This window comes from Emys orbicularis, chromosome 2 (genome assembly GCF_028017835.1).
Source record: "Emys orbicularis isolate rEmyOrb1 chromosome 2, rEmyOrb1.hap1, whole genome shotgun sequence".
Classification (NCBI taxonomy): domain Eukaryota; kingdom Metazoa; phylum Chordata; order Testudines; family Emydidae; genus Emys; species Emys orbicularis.
The window spans coordinates 2941532-2958000 of NC_088684.1; the positions used below are offsets into that span (position 1 = coordinate 2941532).

The window sequence follows — 16469 nt, forward strand, 5'->3', positions numbered from 1 at the left end:
CAATGCCCTAACCCCCCTCTGGTTTTTTTCCCTTGTTCTTTTCTTTGCAGGACTCCTGAAGCTCCACTCTCCCAGCGTGCTTGACCGAGGAGAGCAGGAAGCTCAGCCCAGCTTTCAAGTGTCACTGTGACTGACTGCAGGGAGGGAGGAGTTGCCAGCGAGTCCAGCAAGGCCGCCTGAGCACTTGCACGGGCTGCCAGGATGCAATCCGAGGTTTAGAGCTCCAGCTCCTGTGCCGCTCTCCTTTGTGTCCACCCCGGGGAGGGGAAGTGCAAACCGACCGCTTCCTCTTGGAGGGCTTTCAAGTGGCTCCAAGGGAAGCACGTTAACTTGCCGAGCACCAGGGGATGTGGAGTGAGGGATTGTCCCTCTGACAATGAGCATCCATGTTCTCAGAGTTCACCGAGCACCTGGAAGAACGTAAGTGGCAAAGACTGGAGACCACATGGAAGAAACAAATGCAGAAGGGATTTCTCCCTGCAACGGCTGTGACAGGATTGTACAGTGCTGTGGATACGGTGACACAGAGGGGCGTGTGGATCTGCCTTTTCCTCCCATTTCTTCTGCTTGATATTTGATCTCGGTCCTTCGGGGGCTGCTGGTTTATGGTGGTAATGGGCACTAACTCTTCACTGGTGTTTCTCTCTTCCGTTGGGCAGCTTTGAATGATCTCTGTGGGGAGGACACACAGCTTTCTGGAATAACCTGTTGGTTCCTGGTACTGGGAGGAGCCCAGTTTAGAGGTTGCTGCTTGGAATGAGGACAGCTGCAGCTAAGTCGTCAGGACATTTTCCCCTTGTTTGCCCCCCACAGCCCTTGCTTCATGAACACAGGAGGCAAAAGGGAGGACGTTATCCAGGTAATTAGCCTCCGAGCATGGACTTGGTGACAGACAAAATAACTTTGTAATAATTCCCACCGTGAGTGTGCCTGAGAATCCGTCCAGCCTTCCTCTGTACTATGAATTGCTGGGGTGTAAAGGCTTAGGTGGGGTGGCACCCCACTGACTTAATACAGGACTGAGCAGTAGTGCTGCTCTGGGGGAGAGACACAGATTTCCTGACTTAACCTCCTAAGCCTTCTGTCTGCTCCCAAAGAGCAGTGTGGACACAGAACTGATTGGGCTAGCTCAGACCTTTGAGGTGGCTGTCTGGATGGCTATATCTCCGGGGCTCTTAATTTAATTGTCTACCTTTACCTTTGAAACCTCGCAGGCAGAGCCGAGAGAGTGTTGTACGGGTATCTTTGGGCCTCCTATGAAACCGGGTGTAGGTGGAAAGAGGCTGCAAAGATTCTAAGCCCAATGAACGAAGATTCTGTTGCTGCTGCTCTTCGTCCCTGCGTGGCCGTTTGCTGGGCTGAGGGGGTAGGAGCGGGAGCCTCTCTCACCAATGGTACAGTGCACGTTACTTGTTAGCTGGTTTGCATGGTGAGTGTTTTTCTGGAAAGATTGCTGACTCCCAACTCATGGGAAAGACCCTGGGTGTTTGAGGCTTGGGAAGACCATCAAACCACTCAGGGAGAAACCCAGAGAAGAGGGGTGGTTATGGAGCAGAACCCTCTATCTCCAGAGGGGGTGGCAGAGCCCCAGAAAGCAACCAGGATCCAAGTATAAGACAAGTTGGCACCATTCATGTTCTCTGAGGCTGTGGCCTGGCGACAGACCGTTTGAAGTGGTGCAGGTGATGCCCTCTGGAGGCAGGGATCCTCACGCCTCTCTTCTATCCACGCCTGGGCTTTCTTCCCAGCGCCTTGGGGCTCCTGGGTCTGAAATCGAGACCTCGACGAGGAGCAGTCTGTATTCCCTTCCCTGCAGCAGCCATGGCGGAGCACCTGGAGCTGCTGGCGGAGATGCCAGCAGTGGCCAGGATGAGCACCCAGGAGCGGCTGAAGCATGCACAGAAGCGCCGGACGCAGCAGCTGAAGAAATGGGCACAGTTTGAAAAGGAGGCTCACGGCAAGAAGGCCAGAGCAGAAAAGAGGAAGAAAAACAGCAGCAAGGAGAAGCGAGTGCTGTTTCCGGAGAGCATCAAGCTGCTGGAGGCAGCATCTCGCAATGATGTGGAGGAAGGTAGGAAGGGCCAGGTACTCCCAGACTGAGTGTAAGAGATGAGGGTGGGGGCATAGGCACTATGTGTGAGGGGTGCAGGATGGTGGCGGGGGATTGTGGGTGCCCCCATAAGACTTGGGAGGCTTAATTTTTAAAAATATCTTCAAGCAGAAATTGTTGTTCAGAAATGACGGGACCAGCCGCAATGGAATCTGAAGGCCTCTGGGGTTGGACTCCGTAGGTCGTGTGTGGTAAGCAGCTGCGTCACTGCCTCTGCTCAGATCTAGGGGCTGTAAAGATCAACTCGCTCCTAAGCAAGAAGGTCCCATTGTGGGGTGATCTTTTGATGTGGGCTTCTTTCCACTGGAGGAAGAGCTGAGTGATTTTATCGAAGGGTGAAGACTATTTACATAGCGTAGGACCCTGACGAGTTCGGGCTCTGGTAGTGGGTCACCTTCTCTTCTTGCAGGGGAATCCCATTTCCCCATTCCATAGAGGATGTAGATAATGCTGCCCATCCCTGTATGCTTATTGTCTTTGATAACACGACCGGCTCTGGGCAGGGCTCCCACGATTGGCTGTGGGGCCACATTCACCCTTCCCCCCTTTGTGGGATAGGGTAATTCTTTGTGGGGGGAAGGGAGGCAAACAACCCAGGATGTGCAAACCTCTTGCCCCTCTGGAAAGGTGGCACTTGGACGCCATCAGACTTTATTTATATAACACAAACGATAAAGAAAAGACGGGGCGCGTGCTGAGAGGCGATGGTTCTGTGACAGCAGTCTGCTTTCAGTGTACCTACAGAACACGTTGTTCTGTTTACACTAATCCCTTGTTTGAAATCACTGCTGCCTGGGCAGTGTCCTATGACTCACTGCGTGCCCTCAGCTGCCATTGAGCTCAGTGAGAGCAGAGGGGCCTGTGAGGAATGGGTCTGGGTGCCTTTGGCCTGTCTGAATGGCATCAGGGGAAAAGTGGCTACACCAGAAAGCACTCGATGTCACAGGTCCCTCTCACCCCTCCAGCATTTCTAGCTCTTCTGGGTTCACCTCAGGCTCCCTTAACATTTTGTTTTAAAATGGTGGCAAATCCAGAACAACGAAACACCTGCACAGCTACTCCAGTGCCGGCTCTGGCTAGCAGGAGGCGCTAGAAAGGAATGGCAGAGGAGTACCGTCTCCATTCTTAACAGGAGTCACTGTACCAAATGCGTAGCTGCCTGACATTACTTCTGAGGGGGCTGCACTTTGTTGCCCCAAATTCTTGCCCCAAGTTGTTGGTCCCCTGAGGCTCCCTTTTCTCGTACGGTGTACTGCAGCCTGCAAACCAGAGCTGAAATCCTTGGTGGGCGTCAGTCGGTGGTGCACAGCCTCCAAGGGAAAAGTCAGGTCCAGAGGAGAGCTGGCTTTTTTCCTGGTACTGTGAAGAATGCGTGTCACAGGCCACAAGGTGAAATTTGCCTGTGATTTTTTTCGACATTCAATTTATAGCCTTGATGCACTAAAGGAGAGACGTGACTGGGAGAAGTTGGCAAAGGGTGGGGGGGATGGGGAAGAGGTCATAGGTCTCTTCAGTCTCTAACTTCTCTGATTTATTAAGTCATATCTGCTCCACCCCCTTCTGCAGAAGCAGGATTTTCCCTCTAGTATCTCTTCCATATACAGAATGGTGCAAAGGGCACAAGTAGCTACAGAGTTTGACCTAGCAAGGAGGTTTGGTGCCAGGAAGCAGCTGGATTTAATGAGGCAAAGCTCATCTCTGTCTCTTGCAGTTGGGTGATCATGGCTAAAGGGCAGGTAGTGTTGCAAGTCTTACCAATATTTAACATGGGCCTGGTGAGAGAGAAGCCCAGCAGGTTGAGGGTTTAGAAAGAGAAAATGGGTCAAGGAGGTGTTTTCAGCTGCTGCCACAGACACATCAGAATTCTATTCTGTAAATCACATACTTTGATTTGCCTTTTTTTAAACTAATTTCTGTAGAATCCCACAGTTCTTGTTAATTTTAGTTTCCTGAGAACTTTTTGACTAGCGTTCTAACAAAATCTTGATGGTTCTCATGGTTAACGGAGCCATTAAATACTGGGCAGCTGCTTGAGCTCTATACAGTATTGAGAGTCTATTCAGCATTAGCGAAAGGACATGAGAAAATGAATAGCAAACCTTTGCAAACTACAATGATTACATTGCTTTTTTGTTCTCTGCTGGACATTAAGTTGTCAGCTGAAGATGAGTGAACGGTGTTAAAAGGAGTATTGACTTAACAGTGACCTATAATTAACTACAGTATGTATTTTATCATCCCCAGTGAATACAAAAATGTACAAACTGCTTGCCTAATGGAAGGATTACTAGACACCTGTAGCCTGAGGATTAATCCTGGGTGCAATTTGCACTAGTCATAGGTGACAGGTCCTTTCCCTTAGTGGCTATGTAAATTATTCAGCTGTACAGATGAGATTAGTGAATCACATGACTAGAAAGATACAGCCTTCATTTAGCAACAGCTGTGAAAGGAGTGTCCCAACCCATCATGTCCTGAGGCAATGCCCTGCTAAGAAGCCTGTCACCCCAGCTGCTGAGAACGATGAAGGGAGCAGTTCCTGGGACCCTCCTCTGTGTCTTGTATCAGCCTCTGGCTAGCAGGCTTCTGTTCATTAGAGGCATTCCCCTTGCCCGTTTTTGGCTTTTGAAAGGGTGAAGGAGCTTACCCTTCCCCCCCTTCCCCTCTTGGCTGGAGGTGGTTTGCTGGATATTGCCTCTTCGCTACCTCCCATATTCCTCTCCCAGCCTTCTTTATTTCTGGGATTGGCAGAAGGGTCCTCCTCAGCTCCTGCTTTTACTGCTGTTCATTGGTTACTCAAGCAACAGCAGAGTGAATGTGCTGTGAGTCTTGTCACTTTCACTGCTGCCCACAGGATTCCGTCTCATGTTAATGTCTTAATTCTCTCTGTGCTTGGGAAAGATCTGAGCAGCACCAGAGGCCCTGGAGCTGTTTGCAGACTCAGAGAGACAACACTGCATCAGGTCAAATTTGGGAGGTTCCCTTCACAACTACAAGAGCTAGAAACATGGAATGGATGGTTTAGCCACCTCACCGTGCTTGTCAGGAACTCTTTTCTACTTGCTATTGACAAGTGGACAAATGGATTCCCTCTTAACGCTCTTACTCTCCATTTGGATTAAGCAATTTACAACCACATATATTTTCCCTCCTCTCCCAGCACAGTTTCCAAGTGAAAGAGGGGATGCACTGTCTGGCTCTACCCCTCCCTCTGGCCTGACTAGATAATGACACAGTATGGTCCTCAAATGAAAAGGCAGACTGGCTAAAAATAGAAATGATGTTAACCAGCTGAATCTCTTCAGGACTCGGTTACAGGCTCTAGTGAAGGAACAGAAAAGGGGCTTTGTGGCTTTTTGCATAAACTTCACACGGAGGAAAACTGCTGGCTCAGCCGGCCTGGAGGCTGATGCTCTCTGTCCATATAATAGGTGTAGCTTCCCTACATCGCCCTGCCAGCTGGAGGGCTGACCTCTAGTGGCTTGGTCTCTGTGTAGAGTTGCCAACCATCCAGGGTTGTCCTGGAGTCCCCAGGAATTAAAGATTAATCTTAAATTAAAGATTATGTCATGTGATGAAACCTCCAGGAATATGTCCAACCAAAATTGGCAACCCTATCTCTGTGGCCTGCTCAGATCTTCGCCTCTCTGCCCCTGGGACTGGACTCAGATCCACCAAGTCACTTTACACAGGCCACTAAATTGCCATCCGACAGGGCAACAGCTCTTGCCCATTACTGACCTGAGCCCTGTTTGAGAGGAAAGGCTCCGTATGCCCTCCTCAGTCTGCGGTTGCCGCAGGATAGTGTTTGGTAATTGTTCCTCTGCCCCTAAGAGCCCTCTCTGGAGGTTATCTTAAGGGCCTATTTTATCTCCTCCTGTTCAACAGATATATCAGGCCATTGGGAAGGCAGGGAGGGGTGTAGTCAATATGCTGGCATCTAGCTCTGTTTCATCACCACTGACCTGGCCCAGTATCTATATGAGTTGGAACTTTGCTGAAGCTCAGTCCAGATTATGTTGGTGCCCCTGTTTGACGGAGTGTGAGACCATCATTTTGTTGGTCTGATGTTCAGAATTTTGCAATCTGGGAGTGAAATCCTGGCTTTGCTGAAGTCAGTGACAAAATTCCCATTATCAGTGAGGCCAGGGTGTCAGCCGAGATGGTGTGAGGTCCTATGTTACTCTTAGGCCTTTTCTACACTACAGGGGAAATTCGGTCTAAGGCCTGGACTACACTAGCAAGGGGTTCGAGCTAAGATATGCAACAAGTCGAAGTATCTTAGTTCGACTTACCTGGCCGTCCTCACGGCGGCAAGTCCACCGCCGCGGCTCCCCTGTCGACTCCGCTTACTCCTCCTGCCGAGATGGAGTACAGGCATTGATTCAGGGATCGATTTATCGTGTCTAGACGAGACGCGATAAATCGATCCCCGATGCATCGAACACTACCCACCGATCCGGCGGGTAGTATAGATGTACCCTAAGCTACGCAATTTGAGTTACGTGAATAGCATAACTCAAATCGATGTAGCTTAGATCTACTTACCGCGGGGTCCACACTACGCGATGTCGATGGGAGACACTCTCCGGTCGACTCCTCTCGATCCGGTGGAGTACAGGAGTCGACGGGAGAGCGATCTGCAGTCAATTTAGCAGGTCTTCACTAGACCCGCTAAATCGATTGCCGATGCATCGATCGCCGTGCAAACTTTCCATCGCTGCTTCTCTACAAGCGTGCACCTTGTCCTTTCTAATATGGCCTTTGCTTCAGTTATCCAAGCACTTGTCACCTCGATTAGATTGCTGTAATGGCATTGCATGATGTTGTTGAGAAACTGAAACTATTGTAGAATGTGGTGCTTTGCTTATTATAAAAAGAACAGGAGTACTTGTGGCACCTTAGAGACTAACAAATTTATTAGAGCATAAGCTTTCGTGGGCTACAACCCACTTCTTCGGATGCATATAGAGTGAAACATATATTGAGGAGATATATATATACACACACATACAGAGAGCATGAACAGGTGGGAGTTGTCTTACCAACTCTGAGAGGCCTATCCTACGAAAGCTTATGCTCTAATAAATTTGTTAGTCTCTAAGGTGCCACAAGTACTCCTGTTCTTTTTGCGGATACAGACGAACACGGCTGCTACTCTGAAACCTTGCTTATTATACTGTCCCCTGGGCTCAGGCCCAGGTGCCGTTAAGCCTCAGAGTGGAGATCAAAGTGCTGTGTTAAGCTGTGAACGCCCTAAGTGGGTTGGGAGGCAGTGACCTGAACGGCAATCTCTCTCCCTGCATGATCTAACCAGTTTAGATGGGAGGGGATGCTGGCAAGACGTTCCCCAGAAGGGACTTGACTCTGGAACTGGCTCCTGCGTGGGACCCGTATAGCCTGGGTTTGTGAACAATCTATAAAGCTCATTTGCTCTTACGGGCATTTGAGGAGGCTGTTGGAGTGATGGGCAAGATGTGTAGGGTTTGATCTGGTGATTATTTGTTTAGCATTCACAATATGCTCAGTGCTGTGCAAGATCCAAAAATAGCCAGTCCTTGCCTCTGGGAGCGCCATGTGAGAGACTCACAGGATGGGGCCTACTGGGAAATCCAGAGAGAGGGATGATTTAGTAATCACAGCTTATTTAAAAAAAAATTATAATCTCACTTTTTGTGGCCCCTGAGGAAGCATGTTTTTGGGAAGGACTGGAATGAAGGTATCTCTCAGAGCAGCCTAGCCTGGTGACTGTGTGTGTTGTTACAGCCTTGGTGGCTGTTAATACTCCCAGTAATTTCTTATGTTGTCCTGGATATAAAATCCTTTAAAGGAAAATTCCTTTGTGGGGTTTATACTTGGGACAGAGAGGAGATGGGAAATAAGTGGTGACGAACAGAAGGGGGAGTGAAGAGCTGAGGGAGATTGGGCACAGGGCACCCAAGCAGAAGAGTCTAGTGGCAGATTTTGTGGACTGAGCTCGGTCCTTCACTTCCTGTGCTGGCAAGGCCTGTTAAAACACTCTGCCCCTATGGGAAGGATACGTACCTCTTATGACCTGTCTAGGACTTCCTCTGTCTCTGACAGAACAGCAACAGTAGCTAAATCCATCCATCCATCCGCTCTGAGGGAGGGGACTCGCTTGTGGGACCTGGATAGGGTAAAAGGAGAAAATAGGGAAGACCTTGGAAGCGCATCAACCTTCTTTCTTTGTCACCCTAAAATGTGGAAAGAGTGAGATCAAAAGGGGAGCTAGAAACGTAGGTCCAGGGATCAGGTGGAGAAGAGGCGGAAACAAAAGGGTCTGAAGGAAGAAATTCGAAACACAACCTGAAGCTGATTTGTGGAAGAGAGGGGGAGAATGCTAGAGACAGACGTGTGCTGCCTTACTGCGTATTTGTATGGGTTTCTAATGGCCGAAGGCCCTCTCTACACGCTTGCTTTAGAATGCGCTTGTAAGCAGTTCTAGACAGCTGAGCTGCGACTACTGCTGCTAGTCAGAACTACGCACACAAAATACTTACAGCTTGTGCACAAGTTTGTGTAATTGTAACTTCATCCTGCCTCCTTGCAAGCTTGTTTCACCCACCAGTTGCGTTTTGTCTCTAGATTGTCAACTTTTGGGGCCGGGACCCAGGCTACCTAATACAACTAATAAATAGGAAATAGGAGATGTGGTCATCGCTAACCATGGTATATATTCACACTTCACAAGGGTTCATACTTATTTAGTAGTCACGGTAGCTCTGTGCAGGGCCCTGTGTAATCTGCAATTCCATAGTCACTGAATTTGTTGTGGAATTCACCCTTGTGCAGTAGAACTGTGCTCCAGACTCTGACGAGTCATTTAAAAAAAATTGTCCACTCCTGAGGGTTATGGAAAAAATAGGACCCAAGTGTTAACTTGACGTAGTGTCATCTGCCTGTGGCTGCAGAGTCTGGAACAATAACTCTGAGAGGTGTCACCTGCCCCGTCTACCTCATCCAGGGCCCTAGCGACTCCACAACTCCATGGCTATGTAACTTGGCACTTTGAGAGCATCTGGCTTAGATTTTAAGTTCTTGAAAGTCAGTGAGACCTGGTCATCTCCACTTAAAAGTTTTGCTTGCTCGCATAGCTAGGTAGGTTAGCCCTAGTGTAGAAGTATTTATCCCGTTGAAAAAGCCCTTTCCCCAGTATACCTTATTTTGCTTGGGGAACTGGTATAAGCTATGCTGGCAAAAGAACTCTTTCTGGTATAAGCTGTGTCTCTGCTGTAGGAGGATTTGCCAGTATAGCTAGGCCAGCAAACCCTTTCTAATGTAGCCATGGTCGGAAAGTTTGGCACCCAACTCCCTCTGGCCTTCTTGCGAACTCCAGTCTAAATCTTTCATGGCATAATAATGGTCCCTCTTCCATCTGTTGAGTGACGTCCGATCCTTTCTTTACAGGTAATGACCTCTTCAAAATAGCATAGAAACTAAAGCTATATATGTAGAAAACTAAAACAGTATTTAAAACAAAAGTGCAGTAACAGTATTGGAGCATACTGTACATATTCTTGCACTGTAAATATTTAAGAATATATATAGTATAAAATAAATGTGCCCTGTATCTGGCATTTTTGTGTCCATCCATATGGTCTGTTCAGTACCAATTTTGGAAATGAAAGAATCTAAAATAGGTTGTGATCCGAATCGAAGAATCTAATGGGCGACAGTAATTCCATAATCCAGTTCAACATGATCCTCCCTGGTTTTTCATGCCATGCTGTCAGATCAGATTTGTCCCCCAAGTTTAGGTTTTGGTAAAAATGAGCTTTTACCAAAGCCGAGACTAGTAGCCATGCTACCACGATCCCTTTAATTAAAAAACTGCAAAAAACACCAAGGCAAAGGCTCTTGTCAAACGTATCCCTGCTGCATTTGCAACCCAAACATTACGTCCGTGTCCTAAGGCATGCAAACCCTGAAAGGGAAACTGGCTAGTAAAATTTCATTGTCCAAAATGGGTGACATGCTGGAAGTAAACAAGCAGCATAAAGAGGCATCATGGGCCAGTGTATAAGGCACTAGATTGGAACTCAGGAAACCTGCGTTCCGTGGTCGTGACTGACTTGCTGTGCCGTCTGGGGGAAGTCACTTTGACTTTTTCCTCCCCCTCCTATCCTTTTCTGTCTTGCCTATTTAGCTTGTAAGTTCTTTGGGGTGGGGACTGTCACTTATTACTAAGTTATTACACTTATTACGGAATCCGTGACTTCCAATGACCTCCGTGACTTCAGCCTGCGGTGATTGGGAGCTGCAGGGTCCCCCACCGCCCGCTGGGGCCAGGAGTTGTGGGGGCTGCCAGAGGCAGCGGGGGAACCCCTGAAGATCACAGCTGCCACGGGTGGTGGGGGCCCTGGTGCTGTGGGTGGCGGGGGAACCCCGCAGCTCCCATGGGTGGCGGGGGTTACCCCCACAGGCGGCAGGGGCCTGTGGAGCTGCGGGCAGCGGGGGAACCCCAAGCTCCCGGCCTCTGCGGGCAGCGGGGAACCCCTGAGCTCACGGCCCCCGTGGGCGGCGGGGGATTCCCTGGAACTGCAGGCGGCTGGGTTTCCCTGTAGCCTCTAGCTGCTGCAGGTGGTGGCGGCCCCGCAGCTCCCAGCCGCTGCTCAGCTGTCCTGCTGCCGGTGGTGTGGGGATCCGCTGATCCCCATTTTGTCACAGATATTTTTAGTAAAAGTCATGGACGGGTCACGGCTAGTGAATTTTTCTTTATTGCCCGTGACCCGTCCATGACTTTTACTAAACATATTCATGAAAAAATCGCAGCCGTTATTATTACGTATCTGCACAGTGCATAGAACCGTGGGGCCCTGATTTTGGTTGGGTCTGCTGGCGCTGCTCTAGTACCAATGATGGTCAAAATAAAATGAGAATTGATAATTGTTTGTCTCAATGATCTCTGATTGGTAACACAAGGGAAACTCATTTATTTTTAAATATGATTTTTAACCTGATAATACCATTCACTTTAATATACTTCCTAGACATGATTCAGCTGATCTCACAACCCTTTTGTCTATGCCTTATGTCTCTACGTCTTCTCTTCCCTCACTCCTTCTGCTCATCTAGCACCAACTTCCTCAACACGTTTGGGCCACTGGTGGCGCAAAGACCTTCTTCTCTGCAGCTCTTGCTTTCTGGAAAAGACCAACCCCCCCCCCCCCCCCCCGGCGCGTTTCTCTGCTTTGTTCACTCTGTTTTAAGCTCTCCTGTTTTTAAAAATATTTTAACTTTGCACAATAGCTCCATCTAACTCTATCTAAAAAACTCGAAGAAAAAAATATCAAATATGAAACTTGCATGAAATATGCATACTAACTGAAGTTAAATGTAAAATCCGTGTTTGGTGGTGATGAGATGTGGGGTTACAGCAAAACTCTTCTAGTCAATCAGCCTGTTTTGCAGCATATTTAAAATGAAGGCTCGGGCCAGTTCTCAGTAATCCTTGTTGCTATTTCATGGAAGCAGCTATTGTATTGACACTTCCCAGCAGGAGCTCCAATCAGGTGATACAGATTAGGACAGGGAGAATGCAGAGGCCATTAGGGTACACGTGGTCCATGGCCCTTATTTTTTGTAGAAGTGAAGAAATGTTTAATCTCCTTTAAACTTTTTATTTTGCTAAACAGTTCTGTAAAATATACCCAGTGCAAAATCATGACTAGAGCGAGGCAATTTCCCACCGTGGTTTCTCCTAAAGATCACAAGTTATTCATGTTCAGACTTCCTGCCTTTGGGGGCCAGGAAACCCACAGCCATAGATCCGGGATGGAAGGGGGGAGCAGCTGTGGGAGGCTGAGGGTGCTGCCATTGGTGATGTCACAAGCAGCCATGTGTGTGGCTCCTTAGCCAGGATGGAGCCAGCTGTAAGCAGGAATTGGACGTAAGCCTCAGGAGCACAGAGTACCAACCAAAGCACTGGAAACAAAAGATAAGATCATATTACTTTATAATAGTAACTTAATTTATTACTGGGTATAAATTTATAATAGAAACAAAGTGTGCGCATTATTCTGCTGCCAGCCATACACCTGCTGCTAGGCCTCTGTTCTGAGCGGCTGTGCAGGAAACGAAGGCTGGGTTCTTGAGTGCATCGGCTCAGCAATGGTTGGGGTGGGGGTGGGGGGGAGCGCTGTGTGTGGGTGTGCCACGCCAGTTGTCAGTGGACACACTGAACTGCATCAGGGCCAAGCAGTGCTAGTCACGCTGTAATATTTAACCTTGAAATGGTGCAGATCTCCAGGATAGGGAGTCTGCAGAATTCTCTTGCCTTCATTACAGAAATGGAGGTGAAGTGCCTCAAAATTCCCAAGGGCTGGAACCAATCTCTTAATATTGAAGACCAGCTTTAAAAAAAGAAAAATACTTTGCATTTATATAGATCCTAAAGTACTACAAACGCTAAGACAAGGATTACTTCGGCCAGCACTGAAATGCAGCCATCTCCGTGTGGACCAAATGCCACTGCTTAACAGCACACAGGACCACTACACTACAGACTAGAACATGGAAGAATTTATCCAACAGAAACGACGGGAGATCTGCCAAAGGCGGGTAATTAGCCTTGTGCTTCTTTAAAAAAAATCTTCAATTTTTAAACCCAGAAATATCAACTCTGCTCCCCTGGTTTTATGGAGGACTTGTTGGCCCCCAGGGATGCACACGGTGAGCTCGCACACCTTGCTTGAAGACATGGGAATGTTGAACCCCTGGCAAAAGCTTCCTTCCTCCCAAGTGCTGTTGACTCATCGTGGTGTTGTAAACAGTCTGACCAAAAGTCCTTTCCCCCTCCCCCGTTCACATTTCCCTCTCCTGCTCCTTTGAGCGCATCACTTCAGTAATTCTCCAAACTACTGTACCAGGTTCTTCTCCATTCCCAGCCCCTCCCTCCTTGTGGCCTCTTCCGGGGAAGAAACCTACCCGTGCTGCTTTGTCCGTCATAAAAAGGGCACAAGCCCCATTTTTTTTTCTCATTTAAGTTGTGGAATTTGGCCAGGACACCAGGGACAGCACAACTTACATATTCTATGACGAGGGCCCTGGGCTCTTTAACCGCACGCACTGGGCCCTGCGTATGTCTCTTCTAGCATACAGTGCCCCCTAGCGCTAGGCTGAGCGAGGGGAGGGGGGAGTGCTATCTACTGAATTACCAGAGTCCTTTCCTCTTGAAGATCTCCTGTACATGTGCTGACTTGGCCTGACCCTGCATATCTTGTGCGGTGTAATAAGATTACAGCCTTAGACAGTAGTGTGGCTGCAGATATCAATACTGTATGTACTGGCTTATTTCAGACAGGACTTTTGCTGGGTTCTTCGTTTCCTTTCCCCCCGACTCACTTGGTCTCCTTTTTATAAATCCCCAATTTCCACCAGGTCTGACCTGCTGTCTCCCTGACACCGCAAAGCCCTTAACATATTTCAGCCTGAAAGAATAGCTCCGCGGGAGGCCACTCTGAAATCAGTATTTACCGGTTCCCCTCAGCACGCAAACACTGGGAATGGGTGTTTACTGTTTTCACAGGCAGGATTCTTTGCTTCTTTTCTCTTGGTTCCTTTTGTTGCGTTGTGTAAGTTTCTGGCAGGCGTTAGCTTCCTCCTTGATACAATGATCGCTGAATGTCGGCCCTTTCTGTTCTGAGGAGTGCTGCAGGTTCCACCCTCAGTGGTTGGTACTGAAGTATGACAGACCTGTACCTCATGGCATGGTGGCCATTCCCTCAGGCCCTCCCTGGGGTAGCTTCACAAAGGAGACTTGTTCTCTTTTAGGGAACGGGAGATCTCATTCTCGTGGGATTCCTCTCCCAACCCCCCCGGCAGCCAAGGCTCAGCTCTCACCAGACTGTGTCACGAGATAGATTAGTGCTGTGACACTCCTACCTGTCCTTAAAGAAATTCTCCCCCACAGCCTCTGGAGGGACAGGGCAGTTAGCTCTGCATTGAGCCAGCACTTCTGGGTTCTTTTCAGCTCTGCTGTTGACACGCTGCATGGCTTTAGGCAAGTCGCTTTTAACGTCTGTGCCAGATGTTTCCACCCTTAATGGCAGATCGACAGCCATGGAGACCAGACTTCCCTATACCAGTGGTCGCAGCAGGGCAAACCTCTTCCACATTGGCAATACAGTGTGCCTTCTCCCTGACATGGAGGAGTCACCTTGGGGCTGAGAGGGGAGTTCACTCACTAGCATATTCATTCTTGTCGCTTGGAGGCTTCCACCTAGGGAGCCAATAATGCTAGTCCCGATGCCTACTGAAACCCCCCATTCCTCCCTTGTATGGAATTAAGTGGGTTCTGTAATAGAGGAAAGCCAGCCAGGGAAATAGGTTATCCAAGTCAGTGCAGTTCTGCCTGGGCCCTCCCTGCCAGCCCTTCCCATTCAGAAAGAGAGGGGAGGGATTGGAAATGGAGGTGTCCTCAGGAAACGTCTCCCTGTATCCTTGTTAAATGGAACTCGCATGCCTGGTAAAGGAACCATTCTTTTTTCTTACAGTGGAGTATCAATCAGAGAGCTGTAAGTGGAAATAAACCTTATACACCGCTACCTTGATATAACGCGACCCGATATCACACGAATTCAGATATAAAGCGGTAAAGCGGTGCTCCAGGCGGGCGGGGCTGCGCACTCCGGTGGATCAAAGCAAGTTCAATATAACGCGGTGTCACCTATAACGCGGTAAGATTTTTTGGCTCCCGAGGACAGCGTTATATCGAGGTAGAGGTGTATAATAGGAATCAATAATGAGGATAGCACCGAGGTCAGGTTAAAGAATGAAATCTGTAGTGCCTGGCTATGTGGTGACACACAAGTGCCATATCAGGATTAGTTAATATTTATCTACCAGCACTGGTGTGTTTGGTATTTTGCAGACCAGTAAGAAGACAAGGGTCCTACCCTGGGATCTTTTGCTCTACAGACGGAGAACCAAGCAAACAAAACACCCCACGTGATGAAGCAGTAATAAAGGGTGGGGGTAGATAGCAGAAAATAGCAAGGAAAGAGGAAACGGCTTTAGCATCCCGATTATTCAAACAGCTTGAGCAACTCCCCAGCCATCTGGATAATGGGAGTACTTGGAAAAGGAGGTGCTGGCAGCTTAAGGTGCTTCAGATACTTGGGGCATGGCTAGCTGGCGTCCTCTTGTATTTACAAAGAGTGCTGGTCAGTCATGTCGCAGTTGTGTTTTCTTTGGGTTTGATTAATTAGGCCTGAAATGGGAGTAACTAGCACCATTGTAGAGATGAGTAGTGGTACAGCGTGGTAGCCTTAAGGAGGGAGGTTGCTGGGGGCACAAGATGAGGAAGGTTGTGCCCTGCAGAGGGGATTTTAGAAACACTAAAGGAGAAGAGATGGGACTTTGTGTGAACCTGAATGCACAGAATGATGGTGACAGGGAGGTGCTATAAATCCCATAGAAGGCAGAGGAGCTGTTCTGGTTAATGTGGGGAGGGACATTGGACAATCAGGAATAACTGAAGGAAACCCAAATGTACGCTGACTGTCAGTAAAAGCTTCCCACTGGGAAGAGACTCTTCCAAGGGAAGTGGTGAGAGCTCCTTCTCTGGGTGACTTGGAAATGGACTGGACAGAGTTCTGGAGGGATTCTGACTAGGTGGCAGGGAACAGGCATGATGACTGAATGTGCCTGTTCCATCTCCGACCTTTGCACTGCTAATGTCATAAAGGAGTGTCAATGAATTGTCAACAAAATAGCTACTTAACGGCCCTGTTCAAAGCTCTGATAGTAGGCGTATCAGGCCTCCTGCTCTGGAGTGTTAGATGAGCACTAATTGGGATCTGGAGAGACCCCGCCCCACAGTATTGCACAATTGGGTAGATCATGAGGATTTTCACGTTCCTTTTCTGTGAAATATCTGCTGTAGGTCACCACTTGAGGCAAGAATACTGTACTATGTGGACAATACTATGGCAATTCAAAAAAGAACTAGATAAATTCATGGCGGATAGGTCCATCAGTAGCTCTTAGCGAGGATGGGCAGGGATGGTGTCCCTAGCCTCTGTTTGCCAGAAGCTGGGAATGGGCGACAAGGAACAAATCACTTGATGATTACCTGTTCTGTTCATTCCTTGTCGCCCATTCTCAGCTTCTGGCAAACAGAGGCTAGGGACACCATCCCTGCCCATCCTGGCTAATAGTCATTGATGGACCTATCCTCCATGAATGTATCTAGTTCTTTTTTGAACCCTGTTATAGTCTTGGCCTTCACAACATCCTCTGGCAAGGAGTTCCACAGGTTGACTGTGCGTTGTGTGAAGAAATATTTCCTTTTGTTTGTTTTAAACCTGCTGCCTATTAATTTCATTTGGTGACCCCT

General features: G+C 48.4%; 1 protein-coding gene across 1 annotated transcript in view; it reads left to right on the forward strand.

The window, feature by feature from the left end:
• The first annotated feature begins 1821 nt into the window (after positions 1–1821).
• PPP1R16A (protein phosphatase 1 regulatory subunit 16A) overlaps positions 1822–16469 on the forward strand; it is a 50857-nt gene continuing 36209 nt past the window's right edge. The window contains exon 1 of the mRNA XM_065399784.1: positions 1822–2071. Within this exon, the coding sequence (XP_065255856.1) occupies positions 1822–2071 (250 nt within the window). The remainder of the gene's footprint in view (positions 2072–16469) is intronic.